Source organism: Schistocerca cancellata, chromosome 5 (assembly GCF_023864275.1).
Source record: "Schistocerca cancellata isolate TAMUIC-IGC-003103 chromosome 5, iqSchCanc2.1, whole genome shotgun sequence".
Taxonomy (NCBI): Eukaryota; Metazoa; Arthropoda; class Insecta; order Orthoptera; family Acrididae; genus Schistocerca; species Schistocerca cancellata.
The window spans coordinates 408,713,195-408,730,507 of record NC_064630.1 but is presented as its reverse complement, the minus strand read 5'-3'; the positions used below and the strand labels follow the sequence as shown (position 1 = coordinate 408,730,507).

The following is a 17,313-nucleotide window of genomic DNA, read 5'->3' as shown; positions in this document are numbered from 1 at the left end:
TACGAGAGTTACAGGTGCTGTTCCACGTCATACCGATGGGGACGAACTACATTACAAGTCGTGTCTCATCCTGGTGAGCGAAGGAAGAGCGAAGGGACGTCACAGTCTGTCCTTGCGAATGACAACATCAGTTTGCTGCAACATGTCAGGTGTAACAGTCATGGATGGTCTCCCTGACCTGCCGTAAATCGTGGAGCTCTGCCAAACCATCTCCTGATGACCTGACCCTCCGTGCCCAGTGACTAAGTGTACTTCTGTTGACAACAGATGCTCTATAGACTTCGCACAAACATTCGTGAATATTCCCCATGCTTGCTTTCTCTGTGGCAAGAAATTCAATGACAGCACATAGCTTGTAATGTAAATCACCAACAGACACCATTTTGAAACTGTCCTGCAGCTACACTATCTGTTTGAAGTGACGGAAACTTGACGCGCTCACTCAGTAGACTTCAAATAATCCATATGTAACGTTTCATGTTTGTAGCATTGTTTTCAGCTGAGAAAAAACAACGTGGTGCATTACTTTCTGAGCAACCCTCATATAATGAACAATTAATTCTCCTCTATTTTGAAGGTTTATAAATGTAACACTAACAACAAATATTTACAAAAATACTAACTGTTCTTCACCACGAACAAAGCAAGGCCTAGCAGGGCCGTCACAGCGGAAGGGTTGGGGCGGCAACAATAATGGATACATGAAAACTTTGCTATTACTCATGATCTCCATCATTTTTGCAGGAAACTCACACATACTTAGATATGCCTTTTTCTTGACATTTTTCAACCACAATCTGAAAATAAAGTAATACAAAATTTTAAAAATTTATGTTACTAATTTTCACTATCAAACAAAATAAATAAAGTTCCTAAATAGACATATTTCTAATAACAATAGCTTTCATATATTTAATATAGAAACTTTCCCAACAATTTCATAAAATATTAGTACAATAGACAGCATGTTATGCCAATTTCTGCAAATAAAGCTGTTGTAATTACTAATGATTCTATTTACTAGAAGGTTTTCATCATGTAATCAAAAAATTTTAGTTTCTTTCTGGCCGAACTGTCATTAAGACTGAGAGAACAGAATTCATTTGATACTTATTATTGTAACTGGCCCCTAACCACAGCACATCAGCTGCCAACATCAACCCCATGTCCTGCAGGTCACCTGGGGGCTGGGCCATAGGCATTTCCCCATCAGAGGCACCAGTTTCCTGCTACTCTCTGCATGCACCAGTAGCGGCACTGTAATTATGGAACAAGTTTCTACATTTGTGATAATGTGGCTACACAGTTCTGTGCACAAAATTTAGTCACTGTTATCATCATCATGTGATTAGGTGCATACCAATCCACCTACCTTTACAGGCCACGACAAGGCTACCAACATCAAGATGGTTCTCCGCTCTGGGCAATTAGACCAGCCACCTGCCGCTCATCAGTCAGCGCCTCATGTCTATCTCAACGATAGTCGGTACTGTCGCATACTTGGGGACCACCATTGGTCAAGCAATCACTTCCATTGGCCCCCATGCCTGCTGACATCATCCCTGGTTCATTCGCTCAACACCAGCACATTTCACTGGCACTGTCACCTCCCAGGCCACCCCGCTGATCAAGCGCTCCTACCAGATGCCACCAACATTCTTGGCACCCGTCAGCCTCACCATGTCCAGTTCGGCTGTCGGTGATTGAGCTTTGCCACCATCTCTCAGCTACCGACACTGCCAGCCTTGCCAGGCACCAGCAGTGTCCCCTTGTTACAGCTTCAATCACTAATCTGGGCCCAGTCCAAATCTGGAAGTGTCTTCCACGCTATAATGTCAGGTGTTATATATTGTTCACCTTACACAATAAACCCTTGTATATGTCACTGGGAACTGTTGTTTACTTCCTTTCCCTTGTCACTGTGCAAGGACATAAAAGCTAATGACAAGATGTTCCTGCCCCAATGCAACTCATCAATTGCAGGTGTGGTTGTTTACTATAATTCAAGGTGCCTCACCTCATTTGCCACTGCTGTCCACCTCTTGAACATGATGCCTGTCATCCAACAGGCTGATGACATGGATTGCACCTAGCTCCTCGGCTGTCCTTGTCCAGCAACCCAAGAGATGCGGCTGTTCCGCTGGTGGATGCAATCTGTAAGGCCGCTGATGCCCAGAGTGTTCGGAGACACAGTTGCCCCACTGGCGACTCCTATGTGTGAGCTGTGCTCCCTTCAGTCACTGAAGCCTACTGTCCCAAAACACATGTTCTCCCTATGGTGGCCGCTGCTGGTTGAGCCATGCTACCATCTGTCACAGCGCCGGTGCCCCAGAGGCAGGAAGAAGTGTTTTGGTGCACATTGTTCAAAATGAAGTTCCACATGAGACAATTCCTACATGTTCCTTAATTGACCTGACAACATCAATTGTGACAGCAGTATGCATAGGATCATCAAAATTAAACCATGGATTAATGGAAACATGCAGCCTGGTCTGATGCATCATGTTTCTTGTTACATTAAGTCTATGGTTGTGTCTCAGTATCCAGGTGAATGGCTGCTTAAAATGTGCACTGTGACACGAAGCCAGGCTTGCAGGAATGATATGAGAGACATTCACACGGGCTTCCACAGAACCTGTGGTAGTAATCGAAGACAGGATCACAGCTGTGGACTACATGAACTCTGTTGTGGGCCTCCAGCAGGCCCCTCATGCTTTGAGGTCTTCCCCGACAATGATGGCACCTTTCAGCAGGATAGCTATCTGCGTTGCTAGGTTACAGTAGTTTGAGGAATGTAAGAGTAAACTAAGATTGATGCCTCAGCCACCAAATTCACCTGATCTAAACCTCTATAAGCATATCTGGGACGCTCTTGGGCACCAACTCCAAGCTCAAAAACAACCTGACCATAATTTACAATAATTCTGGGACCTGTGAACGAACTTCTGGTGAAACAAACCTCCGAAGATCTGACAAGGACTTGTTGAATCCATACCTTGCAAAATCGCTGCTGTTTAGCATTCCAGTAGTGGACCAACATACTATTAAGCAAGCGGTGATATTGCTTTGGCTCATCAGTTTACATTTGCATTCCCAAGATACAAAAATACATAACACAGATATTTTGCTTCTACATAAGCAGAAATGTAGTCCATATTTTTTTGGGTGAATTGAGTTAACCTGCATCTTGTTTTGCTTGGTGCAGGTGTTTGTAAATGTTCAATTTGATCATTTTCAATGGTTTCTGTTAAGTGAAACAATTATTTTGTCAGGTAGCGGACACACTGTTCATGCAGGAGAGGCTTGAGTTCCAAATGCATTTTGTTAAAAGGTCACTTGGAAAAATTTACTACATTTCCCCTTAGTGAAGAAAAGTGGGTCACCCTTGTCACATGTCAGCCCCAACATGATTAGTGAGACAACACCTTCCTAGACATATTTCTTCCACTGAGAAGAAACGTGCACCAACGAGACACTGTACAGCGTGATACACCAACAAAGGTGTCATGGAAAGAAAATAAGAAGGGAAACGTGTTTGTTGTGAAGAGTGTGATATTGGACTATGTGCAATACCTTGTATTGAATTGTACCACACACACACACAAAGAATTTTAAATAAATATTGTACACATGTAGTGTATACGCATTAATTCCTCCAATAAAATCATTCCTGACACTATCAAAATAAATCGCAAGTAATTTGCTTATTTTCACAATACACATTATTGTTGCCAAGAGCTGCAAATTGTTGATAAATTTCCATTGCAACAATCACTTGACTTAAGAAAAGTTCATTGAATTGTGGCAAATTACACACTGTGCTGCAAGAAAGCACCACAAGGCATGGTAATAATTACATGGGCAAGAATAGACAACAGTGTGCGTAAACCACCACAGCAACATCTCCACAGCAGTGGTAGGTTACCATGGCAATGACCACTACTTGGTGCAAAAATCCAGCAGGGTCAAAGGGATTAACAATCTTGCACTCCGTTTCATCCATAGCAACCACAATGAACATAGGCCTGTTGAAATGATTAGTGTGTGTTCTGATATGAATCAGCAATTGGTTACTCCTTTACCAGGTTCTCTTGATTCACAATATAAACATCTCTGGGATAAAACAGTTGTTAAGTACCAGATAAACCAATTTTCAATTCTGCATCTACATTTTCCACATTTGATACAGTTTTTTGATGTATTAACGTTCATGTTAGCAATATATGTCTGAAGAGTTCTTTCTTGCATGGCATCTTGTGGGGCGGCAGGTGGATTCATTGAATAAATGTTGTTTTGTATTTATTTACTTATTGCTGTTGTTTGCCGTTCTCAACACTGGCTCTCTAACTACAATATTGGCAACCAGAAAGTGATTAGCAAAACGTGAAGCCTGTAATTAGAATTCCTAGTGCCCACTTCACCTGAGAAATACACTTATAGCTACAGCTTATAGCTCTGAGGAATTAGGAGATTGTCTGGGATTCATAATCAAAAACGATTCTCTCTAAAATGTTCACTATATTCTGAAAGTCACAGATCAAAAAGAATCCACACAATCCAACTACCAGAGCAGTTCAGAGTCTAATGCACTGATGTAACTATAACTGTTCAAATTGAATGTTTAAGTGAATGCTTGCCATAATTTGATGATAATGTTCATCAAACGCCACGCTAAATAATGGTAGAATGTCTGTCCCGAGGCGGCACGTGAAAATACGACATACGCAAACTGAAGATAGATCATTAAAGTCATCCCAGAATTAACACTTCACTCGAAAACGATTTCATGGTTACGCGTATCCTGAGTAACTTATTACGGCATCCGAGGCTGTTTATCAGCAATGATACCAACGCGACGCGACTCCCGGCACAGGTGGTGTGCTAATCAGCGTCTGGAGAGAACTGGGGCCTTCTTCTCTCGCGCAGCGTTCTTATATATAAAGCCGCGGTGCGGACGGCTAAGGGAACGCCTGATCAAATCCGCTCTCCCGAAACTAGCCGCTGGGCTAGTAATGCACCACTTTAAGTTATCAAATAAATCATTGCTTCCTTTGCTGATGGCCGATGAAGCTCTCAATTTAAATGTGTAATCAGCACACAGGTAAGTAATCATAATAAAAGTCTCACGTGGCTAAGTCAAATATTTTGGCCGAGAGAATTAATTTAGTTACACTACACGCAGTAGACGAGCTCTGAACTTGCCCTTTGGAGACACGCTATCGCTATAGTTTTATAGTTATTCAGTTGAAACTTCTCACATCTTTATGATTATAGTGGATCTCCCTTCTACTTAAATTTAAACATCCTAGCTTTATTTATTCGCCTACTTAATCTATCTTGCTTCCTTAATTTTTAAGACAAAAAGCAGAAAATCATGGATTTCAACTAAAATTTTAATTTGTGAGATCCAGAATACTGTTTCTACTAAATTATTATGCAAAAGGAATCTAAATATAAATTTTTAAGTTTCTAGCTCTTTTCTGTTGTGCCAATGATTTTTACAGAAAAACGTCCAAATTTCGAAAATGATTAAAGTTATTGAACTGATATTCAACACACATTGATTTAGTATTACTCCTGACATGCTAGAAACATTTCAGGTTATTTACTTGATTTTTAAAGTATTGCGCAACATTTATGACGTCAGAGCTAGTTACAGCGGACTAGGCTGGCACACAATGGAAAGACTAATGTGAATTTTATACGGTGTGAGTAGGCTGCTTCCCTACAATCTGTCCATCATTGAAAGATGACAGTGTAGTATAGTTGGTTCAGACTCTGCAACATCTGCTATGGCTGAAAAGTCCCATTCGAGAATGGCAGTCATTACTACAGTTTGGGTACTTGAAATGTGAAAGACTTCTACCAGAGGCTGCTCTCCCCTTCCGTCTTGCCTCTTCCTGATGTCTTCTTGCATGTGTTCGTTCTCTGCAAGTTCAACCCCATTGCGCAAAGCTTGTCGCCACTTGACATGGTCACCAGCTGTATTTTCCCACTGACTTGGATTGATGCTGGCCTCGGTCAGATTTCTCTTGCAGACATCCTTGAAGTGAAGGTGTGATCTTCCTACTGGCCTCACACCCTCCTGAAGTTCTCTGTACAGCACTTTTTTCATATTCGCTCAGAATCCATGTGCCTGACGTGTCCCAGCCACCTTAGACGTTGGTGGCTCAACAGTGCATGAATGCTGATTGTGCTTGCAAGCTGTAATACTTCGGTGTTGGGTACTTTATTCTTCCAAGAAATCTGAAGGATCCTCCGAAGACAACGGAGATAGAAGCTGTTCAGTCAGGATTCGTGTTTAGCAAGAGTGGTCCATGTCTCACAGCTATACAAAAGGGTGCTGATAACACAAGCATTATATACTTGCAATTTAGTTTTTAATGTGAGTAGTTCATTCTTCCATACTCTGTTTTTCAGTCTACCCATGACAGCCGATGCTTTTGCAATTCTGTTGATAATCTCAGTGTCCACAGACAACTTGCTATGTATTATAGATCCCAAGTAGGTAAAATCATCAACAACCTGGAGAGGATTGCTGTCAATGCTGAAGGATGGAAGGTTGGTGGTTCCCTGTGCCATGATCTTAATCTTTTGGAGGCTGATGGTAAGACCAAATTTTCCACATGCATGTGATAACTTGTTGATTAGATACTGCAACTCATCCTCGAGTTTGCTACCAGAGCTGCATTGTCTGCATGTAACAACGTGCGAATCATAATTGTATTCACTTAGGTCTTGGCCCTGAGACGGGCAATGTTGAAGAGATTTACGTCAAACCTTGTATGTAAATACACTACCTCCTCACAGTCATCAAAAGAAAATCTCAGCAGAAGGGAAAAGAAAATGCCAAACAGAGTAGGAGCTAACACACTCCCCTGCTTTACATTGCTATTTACAGGGAATGATTCCTATGTTTTGCCTTTGAAACAGACTGTTGCTTGCATTTTCTCATGGAAAGAGACAGTTATTCATAGTAGTTTAGGTGGGCATCCAATCTTCTGCAGCAACCTGGAGAGCACAATTCTGCTTGCTAAATCAAATGCTTGCCTTCATCAGTAATAACTTCTCCTGTTTCCGTCTTCAGAGGAGCTGTTTTTCTGACAGTTGGACCATCTGCTTTCTTAATACCATCGTACATTGCCTCACTGGCTCCATAGTTGGCAGCTTTCTGTATATCTGCATATAAATTTTGCCATAGTTATTTGCGCTGTGCCCTGTTCTTTGTTTCTCGCCAGTCATCTCGAGTTCTTCCATTTGGGTTTCTTTTATAAGCAAGCAGGGCTTTCTGTTTAGCCTCAATGACTGGTTCCATTTCCTCCAAATTTTGCTCGTACCTGTCTGCGTTTCTATTCTCTTTCATTCCATAGGCCAATATTACAGAGTTGTACATGGCGTCAGAAAATTGTGTTCATTTGTTATCAATATTCATTTCTGTTTGTGTGTTTCTTGATAAAGCACTTTCAAAACTATTGGCAAATTCTTGTTTTCATTGCGAGGTATGAACATGATGTGTGTTGATCTGCAGTTGACCTCCCTGTTAAGCGTGGTGATAGTTCTTAGGGGTGAGGCTCAATCTGTTCGCCACCAAAGCATGGTCAGTGTTGCAGTCATCACTGTGATAGCTTCATGTCAGTAGGATTTTTTTTTAGATCTGTACACCTAGCTATGACAAAATCAGGTTGGTGCCAGTGATTAGAGCAGGGTTGTCTTCAGGTCGCCTAGTGTCCATCTTTAAGTTGGTAATATGTGTTTGTGATACACAGGCTATGAAAGCAGCACACGTCTAGCAGTCTCTGGCCATTATCACTTATTTTTTCCACTGCATGATGACCCAGGCAAGTCAGCCACATGACATTATCTGACCCAACTTGAGCTTTAAAGTCACTTAGAATATATAGTGACTCTGAGCCAGGCACTTTGGCTATTCTGTAGCTGCATAAATCATAAAACAAATCCTTCTATTCTACACTGTATGATAAGATGGGAGCGTACCCATTAAAGATGTTGATAGTTCCACTTGAAGAGCATACTTGTAAAGTAAGAATCTGCTCTGTTCCACCAGACAGTGGCACAATACTCTTCAGGAGGGTGTTTTTAACCGCAAATCCTACACTGTGAAGTCTTGGCTCATCTTGTGACTTCCCCTGCCAGAAGAACGTGTCATTAGCTTCTCTAATAGAACATGCGTCTGGTAGCCTCATCTCCTGTAGTCCCACATGTCCAAATTCAAGCAATGGAGCTCCCTATTAATAACTGCAGTCTTACAATGAAATCAACCTCTTGGGTATCGCCAATGTATCTTGGACACAAAGTTTTGACATTCCAGGTAGCAATACGAAATGGCAGTTAGTTTATTATTTCCTTTTTGTTTTTCATAGGTGTACTTCATCTACCCACTTGAAGATCACTTCTAAGCTCCACATACACTATGAAGCAGGCAGGTAGTGGCGGGACAACACCTTACTGGCTGGGGGCTTATGCCAATCAGACAGAGCTTATAACCGGTGACTGCCTCTTCCTGTGTTGTTCCAGTGTCTTTAGACGTTGCTGAAGTGTCCTCTCCAGGAAGCTACATGCCTGGGCAATAAATATGATGACACATGAGTCACCCATGCATCACGGTCTCCCTCTCAACCTAAATGATAGTGTCCAGAGGAAAGGCAAACCAATACCTCTGGTATCACTTCGGTTGCAGGAGCTGCCAGGAGGGGACATAGTATGCCTTCCAACTGCCTTTGGGGCCCCACTCCAGTTTTTCTTTCAGAGTTTTCTCCCTTAGCCTTCGTCCCTGCCAGGACTAACCACAAGGCAGTGGTGTGTAAGATCCTCCTGGGAGAAAATAACTATAATATTGATGTGTGAAGTGTGACAAACTGAAGTACACTCATCACAGGAAACAAAAGTGGATATTTTCTAATTACTAATTACTGTCACCTCATTGTTGGATTATTTACAATAGCTCTTTACTTATAAGCTTATTTGACACACACACACACAGCTGCATTGTCTCAGCTGACTACATTGTATAACCATAGCAGCATAACTGGAGTGACAGGTTGAGCTGGGTGTGGGGAAGAAAGGAAGTGGGGAGGGTGGGGAAGGCGAGGAAGGGTTGGAGCAAAGTGTGGCTGATGACTGGGAGGGAGACAAACCAAGTGGTTGGGAAAGGTATGGCATCCTTCAGATTTTGCCTGGCACAGGCAGAGTTACTTTTGACAGACAATGAACTGAGAAGTGGATTGGGGGGAGGAGAGAGAGAGAGAGAGAGAGAGAGAGAGAGAGAGAGAGAGAGAGAGAGAGAGAGAGAGGTAAGAGTGTAGAATGAATAAAATGGGGTTGGTTACTTGGAGATTAAACAACCGAATTACAAGGTCATTAGTTGCTTATTCATGAAACAAATCCAAAGAGAATAGTGGCTAACCAGAAGTAAAAACTGTTTAAAGTGTGTTATCAAGTCATGCGGGGAAATAGGACAGAGAAGTCCAAAACATTGAGAATGCCAAGAATTTAAAATACTTACATAAATCAGCTCAAAATCATGTCAATTTGTAGGTCAGAGGGAGATGGGGTCTCCTTGAGGCATAGAAGTGTGGGATATGGAGACAAGCTTGGGTGTGGATTTTGGATGGGCTAGTAGAGATCGAAGCCATGATTTGAGTGGTTGAAGGATATGCTTTAAGGACAATTCCACCTATGTAATACAGAGTTGCTGATATTTGGGGGAGGGGGGATAACACGAGCTGTGAAGCAGCCATTGAAATATGAGCATGTTGGCCTCAGCATTGTGTTACCGTTCAGTGGTTAATCTGCACTTTGCCAAAGTTTTAAGGTGGCCATCATTCAGATGGATGGTTGGTTGGTTGGCTGGTGGTTATGCCCACATAAAAGAGCTAGTATATGACCTGACTCCATTCACAGGTGGACTTGCTTCTGATACAATAAGATATGTGTGACACAACTGGAATACTGTATGTCGGGTGGGAGCATGGACAGGTCTTCCACAGGGCTAGGGTCCATATTGCATGAGACTGGAAGTAAGTGTGTCATACAGAAGAACCAGTGCATTTTGCAAATTGAGGAGGAGGAGATTAGTCTTTAACATCCCGTCGACAACGAGATCATCAGAGATAGACCACAAGCTCATATTAGGGAAGCATGAGGAAGTAAATCAGCCGCGCCCTTTCAAAGGAACCATCCCGGTATTTGAATGAAGCTATTCAGGGAAATCATGGAAAACTTAAATCAGTGTGCTAACCATTACACCACCTCACCTGGTATTTTGTAGTCCGAGTGGACAATGCAGTTTGTGGGTGTGTATGATGTTACTCATTTCTGGGCACAATGGTAAGTAGTTGAAGCTTTGGTAAAGCATGTGGTTAACTTGTTGCAGTGTGGAGTGATCTTGAGTATTGTTGTGTTGTTCCTTTGGGGTTGGTTCACAGGTTTAGTCTGAGGACTGGGGGCATGTGTGAATATGACAAAGCAGAACTATTTGATGTGGAGGGTAACAACTGCCTGTGAAGACTTTAACACCTTCAACTTACTGACCACGGCATTGTTCCGGCACTGCAGATGGGTGAATTACAGGGGATCACACTACATGGGAGACAGTATTTGCAAGACACAGTTACTTTGCAGTCCCCATTACCTGAAGCCAATCTCTCTAATTCAATCCCTCGTCCAAAAACTGGAAGAGCACTCCCACAGTTATCCAATTTTCTAATGCCCTACTCCCAGCTCAAAATACCACTGCCCAATAATATTGATCATACACCCTGTCAACCCTGTTAACCCCTCACAACAACCAGACACTGCCTTGTTGACCTCTTCCATCTTCCACATTCCCAAAAAATCCCTCTCAACACTCCACAAAATAAAGAATCCAAACAAACCCAAATTACTGTTGCAACCTATCTACAACAAATTTCCAATTCCACAGAATATTCAGCCCTATCCAAACGTTTACCCTTCACCCACACTCAAATTCAAACATACTAGGCTGGTCAAGGGCCTATTCTTCTTCTCATAAATCCTTAAATGGAGACATATTTTTTCCTCTGACCAAAACCAACCTGAAACAACCACTGAACACTGAACCTTCATTCAATTATGACCTGCTCCAACTCCTACCCAATAACCCTCTGGTACCATCCAGAGTTTTTGAACTTCCAACCTAGACTTACCATCCTTTTCTAGGTACCTTCCAAAAAACAAAAACCTTTTGGCAGAGTAATCCACAACACAGTAATCATATTTTCAGCAAATAAAGACTCCGCAACAGTTGTAATGAACCAAAGTGATTACCTGACAGAAGGTAACAGTATTCTACTTACAACCCCAGCTGCATTAGCTCCAGTTCTTAAACAAATCCTTAAGCCCATCCCAGAACCACTCCCCCAAATCCATCTCCTCTTCAATCTAACTACCCTACATAACATACTTCCATCTATACTTCCATCTCCTAGGTATATGCTCTCCAAAATCCAGAAACCTAACCCTCCTGGATGCCCCACTGTAACTAGTTACTATTGCAGTGCCCCCAGAATTTTACAAAAGTCTGGAGACACTTGTGTTCCAGCCGTTTTGAACACGCGTTATTTTAAAGCAAGGAGTAAGGATGAGCATGGGATACTGCACCCATTTATTGTTTGTGCAGGCGAAACTGGAAGGGGCTGGCAAGTGTTCAGCGTGACCTGCCAAGAATAAGCAAATACGGCCTGGAAGCTCCGTGGCCGGCTGCAAAGAGTAATGTAGCATTGTATTGTTAAAAAACAAATGGAGAGACTCGAAATAGTGACTGTTTATTAGACGTTGAACTGCAGTTGAGAGTACGTGGACTGGACGTGGATAGTCAGCGACGATAAAAGCTTATGTATTAATTGTGTTCAAAAATGTGTAATTAACTGATTCTGGGTGCCCGGTAATGTGTGGGCTTACGTCATAAAGTTTAGTTGTTTTTTTTCTACAAAGTGGAAATAAATATGTTCTGGTGCATTGAATGATATTCCAAGAGTAGTGTATTTTTTAAATAAGAAGAGAGAGAGTGAGAGAGTGAAAATTTCCCCTTCCTAGCAGTGAAATCTTCGGAGAAATGTCCGGTGCTAGCAGAAGACATCGGCGCTGCAAGAAAGCAGCACCAGCAGTCCATGAAAACGCTTAAGCTGTATAGAGAGAGCTTAGCATTACACCAGGCCACCGCACTATGTTCCCTCAGAATCTTGGCTCTTGTTGAACACCTTCAGGCCATTACCTGCAATCCAGATTCCCATTTAAAAGACACAAACCACTTTCCCAATTGCTTTTCAGTTGTCACTACCTCATTACCACCTGGATCCCTACTCTTCCCTACGACGCAACTTCCCTGCACAGCAATACCTGCCTCGCCTAAGGCCTCGTAACTGTCCTATTGACTCCACGCCCACCAATTCATTCTAATGTACACTAGACAAACTACATCCTTACATGCAACTACTACTCCTTTGAGGGAACTATATATACATAAATCCACAGCACAACCAAGGGCCTCCACATGGTACCCTCCTTTGCCAACCTGTTTATGGGCCACCTACAGGAAATGTTCCTAGCCATCCAAAATCCTAAGCTCCTTGTCTAGTTCTTGTACACTGATATCTTCATTATCTGAAAACAGGACAAAAACACTATCTTAATTCCTCCACAGCCTCAACACCCTCCTCTCCAACAGTGCCACAGAAACGTGTCCATATCAAAGCCTCTAACAAACAGCTCAATTTTAACACTACCATCCCTTCCATGTTAATAAGTTTGTCCCCATTGACTGACCACACATACATAGTTCATCTACAGTGATGAGCAATCCCTTGTGCTGTATGCTGAAGGTATTAGTAAGCTCTTCACAGAAAGATCTACCCTCCAAACCTAGTCCACAGACTGACCTCTCATACCATACTCACATCCACATCCATGAAGCAGCTGTGAAGGAGTAAACTCCCTCAGTACCCTACACCGTAACAATTCTGCTGACATTTTGAGTACCTTGTCATCACGTCCAGAAATGAGGAACATCCCACTCATAATTCTAACCACTCTCTGCCCAACTGATCTACACATACTTCCAACACACTCAGGTAACAAAACATGGACCACACAACCACCATGTCTTATTCTAATCTCGTCACAAATGTATCCTACCCTATCATATGTAGGCTCACCTGTGAAAGCAATCATAACATATACCAACTCTACTACAATTTTTGCACAGCCTTTTATGTGGACATGTCCACTAACTATCCACCCAAATGCGTGGCCACTACCAAAATGTGGGCAAGAATAGTGTCTACTATCCAGTGGGGGAACAACTGGTGATGACAACATGTTCAGCTTCTATGACTACTCTATTATTGGTACCATCTGGATCCCAACCTTATACATTGTTCTTACAACACATTCTTTCACTGACCTCTATCTTCAACAATCCCTGTTCCATGCCCATCTCCAAACCTGTTCCCATGCCTGTCACTCCCCCCTCACTACACTTATTTTACAATCACACCTTCCTCTCTTCTGCAGCCTCCTCCTTCATCTGTTCTATCTCCCCCTCACAATCCACTCCTCTACTTAACTGTATATCCTACACACCTCCCCTCGCATATGTCAAGTGTGCTCACCCCACCTGTTGCAGATCTTAAACACTGTACTTTCATCCTTGTGACCTTTACTCCTTCCATTAAAAGTCTATTCCATTTTGGACTTCCCATTACCATCTTTACTTATAAACTAGACTGAGAAATTAAAGCACTATCAAGTTGTTACCTTCTGATAATCACATTAAACTTCTGACAAAACACAAAACTGTGTGGGTTTGAAAACTGAAATAAATCATTGTAATACATATGAAACAGTAATTTTCCTTTCTTGTGAATGAACAAAATTTTATCAGTAGCTAACAATTATGTGAAAGAAATATGTTTTTGCCGTGCTTGTCTTGTAGTGTAAGGCCTGCTTTTAGCATGGAAACCATAAATCTTTCCTCACAAATCCTTTGAGAAGGCAGTCATAAAATCATTGTCTGCTGGCATTCCTTCCTCAGTGCCTTCCCATCACCACAACTTTCTGTGCTATTGACAGTCACAACAACCTGCTATATTCCTCATCCCCTGCTTTTAGTGTAAGCAGGTACCAGGACGTGCCTACTGAATGCAGCCTGTGTTTCCTGCAGGAGAAGAAATCTGAGGTCTGAGAACGAACGGAAATCACTTAAGAGTCATTGTTACTCAGGTGGAAGCTACACACACACACGCGCACACACACACACACACACACACACACACAAAGAGAGAGAGATTATGATCAGTCTGATATAGCTGATCCATAGGGCCCGTATCTCGTGGTCGTGCGGTAGCGTTCTCGCTTCCCACGCCCGGGTTCCCAGGTTCGATTCCCGGCGGGGTCAGGGATTTTCTCTGCCTCGTGATGGCTGGGTGTTGTGTGCTGTCCTTAGGTTAGTTAGGTTTAAGTAGTTCTAAGTTCTAGGGGACTTATGACCACAGCAGTTGAGTCCCATAGTGCTCAGAGCCATTTGAACCATTTTTTGATCCATAGGATCTCCTGTCATCTAGTCATCCAAGATCCATTCACTGATGGTCATTTGTTGGCACGACATACCACACAAAGATGCCAAGCAGCTGGTATTCTGCTGTCTCATATAATTGTGGTCTTTGCCTACCCAATGAGACAGTTAACAATAAGGGTAACCTGCCAAATCTGGAGGACTGAACTCTCACTTTTTCAAATGAGATTCACACATCAAATCTTGAGACACCTTTCCAATGAATATTTCATAACAGGCAACTGCAACCATAGGTAAACATGGAATAATTAGCATGCAACTGATTTTCCACGCAAGCCAAGCACTCCGAGATGTACTGAGCAAGTGTTTAATTTCGCTTTTCGAAAGAAAACATAAGTATCATTATTATTTTACCTTAAGAAATACAGCACTCATCAATCATCAAAAATAGTTGATAGGACAAAGCGTCACCACACTCAATGTGAGGCCAGTGAGGAGCATCCCAACACAATAGGTGCCCACCGTTGGGCCCACAAAATTACCCCTACATCAGATACAATGTACAGTTCTGTCTTCTGTGAGTTTGGTTGAATATACTTCCAAAACACCTTCTTACCTTTTGTTTATCTGTGTCTGAATGAACCTGCAAATTAGAACAATAATTGTCAGAACCAGACACACACAAAAATAGTATAACACACAAACAACACATATATCACATTGAAAGTAATACTTACCACCTACATAACACTTCACAGTATGTGAGTAATGTGTTACAAGTATGAAAACATAGGATTAAAGAGGTGATATCGAAATATCTTGAGTGCATATTTCAAGAAGGTCAGAATACCATGGAAATATTCTGTTATTATTATACGACAATACTTACAACTACAATTTGGAAAAAAAGTTATTTTTACACATAGCAGCAATTCATTATGCCCCAGTTCTCATATGGTTGAAGGAATATTTGATGTTGATGTCAACTAACATGAAGATATTGACATGAAATGAAAGGAGGTAAAGTGGCTGTGTATCCAAAGGTTGGTTTAAACACTATACTGCTTGGAATCTTATTTCCAAACTTTCACCAACTTGTGACAGAGTCACCATCTCAATTATAAGGAGAGGCAACAGTTTATCATGGAAGTTTATAAATGTTGCTATGATGTGCACATGTTGTGTATTAACATCTTTAGAGCAAATATCATAGTCCTCTACTGTGAATGAGGTTGTTTGGTGTCCAATGCTTAACACTCACATAGTGGAATACAATAATCTGGTGGATGAGGAGATCCTTCTAGGCCCAAAAGGCACACGGATAAAACATACATCAATCAAGACAGAATGATACAGCCATCACAAAACACCACTAAATAATACTGATGTTATGCCCTGGCAGTTTCCATCTGAAACTAGGACATTGCCGGCCAGTTCTATGTTGGATGTTTACTTGTGTGTGATTCTGCCCACATCAGTTTGTTACAGATACGTGTGTGGCACTACAAAAACAATGATGATGCATTGAATAAATAATTGCATTTTGAGTCTCCCATTTTTACCTAGGGATGAGACGTGTTAAGTTTATAACTTTAAGAAATTAGCTGCAATACTGCAGTAAACACTTTACATTCAGTAAATTTCACAGGTTATTGACCAATCACAGTTCAAGTTAGTGGAGTAGTATTTTCCCACCAGCAAAAGAACTCATTTTCTGCCACAGATGTTACACAGAGGTTAAACATTTAATTACATAAAATATAATAATTTGAGAAGTAATCGATTTTTATTGATGGTATGTTTCTACAAGTATGATAACTCAAAATTTCTTTTTACAGATCTGATAAGCATCGATATGTGCACCATTAGTGGCATAATAGACATCTAATCAGTATTCCACTTCTCTCCAAGCTTCTTGCAGAATTGCAGCCATAACATTTGTGATAGCTGCATGATTGTGAAGGCACAGATCTAATAGATAATGAACTGGTGTCTGGTACACTTGATTTTTGATAAACCCCCACAGAAAAAAAAATCAAGTGACATAATGAAAGAGCTTCTAGGAACCCAAGCGATCAATGGATTATTTCTCCCAATCCAGTGATCTGGAAACTCAAGAGACAAGAAATCCCTCACAAAGTTCACCGTCTTGTTGAAAGGTCATGTCACAAGAAAGAATGTATAGATTACTTTCACAGCAGCCTCTGGAACCACGTGCTTGGTGTGCTGGCCCGACATCAAAAGCAAAATCCCAGTTTCCTGAAGCTGCTTGTCCCATTTCTTGATTGCCATGTAAGTGTGAACATTGTCAGTTACTTGCAGTCCATACTCACAAAGATAACAAAGTCTGCTATGGAGCCTATATGGCTACTGACGTGCATTTATGCTAAAAAAGCAGTCATGTGCATGTGCACATGGTATGAACTACCACAAGCAAACACAAAAATCATTTCAAGTTACCATGCTTGTAGAAGCAAATTGATAATGAATATCTCAATTACCTCTCAAGTTACTATACTTTATATTATCACATATTTAAACTGAATATCCTGCGTTCCTGTAATAGACAATGCCATTAAGCAGAACTGTATATTATGCAGTGCATTAAACATTGCTAGTATTGCCACTGGAAAGGTGTTGTACAGTGCGGTTAATCACTGATCTGGCTTGTTATGTACACTTGCTACTAGTCTTGTAGTTGTGGATTTCCTGTATTACTGATAGTGCCTTTAATGACTGGTGCTTTGTAAGATCTACTGGCT

General features: G+C 41.5%; 1 protein-coding gene across 1 annotated transcript in view; it reads right to left on the bottom strand.

Moving 5' to 3' along the window:
- The window catches only part of LOC126187979 (GON-4-like protein), a 191,016-nt gene that overhangs the window by 12,536 nt on the left and 161,167 nt on the right, over window positions 1-17,313 (bottom strand). The window contains exons 11-12 of the mRNA XM_049929378.1: window positions 15,168-15,194; window positions 624-797 (exon numbers count right to left, since the gene is read on the bottom strand). Coding sequence (XP_049785335.1) covers window positions 624-797; window positions 15,168-15,194 — 201 coding nt within the window. The remainder of the gene's footprint in view (window positions 1-623; window positions 798-15,167; window positions 15,195-17,313) is intronic.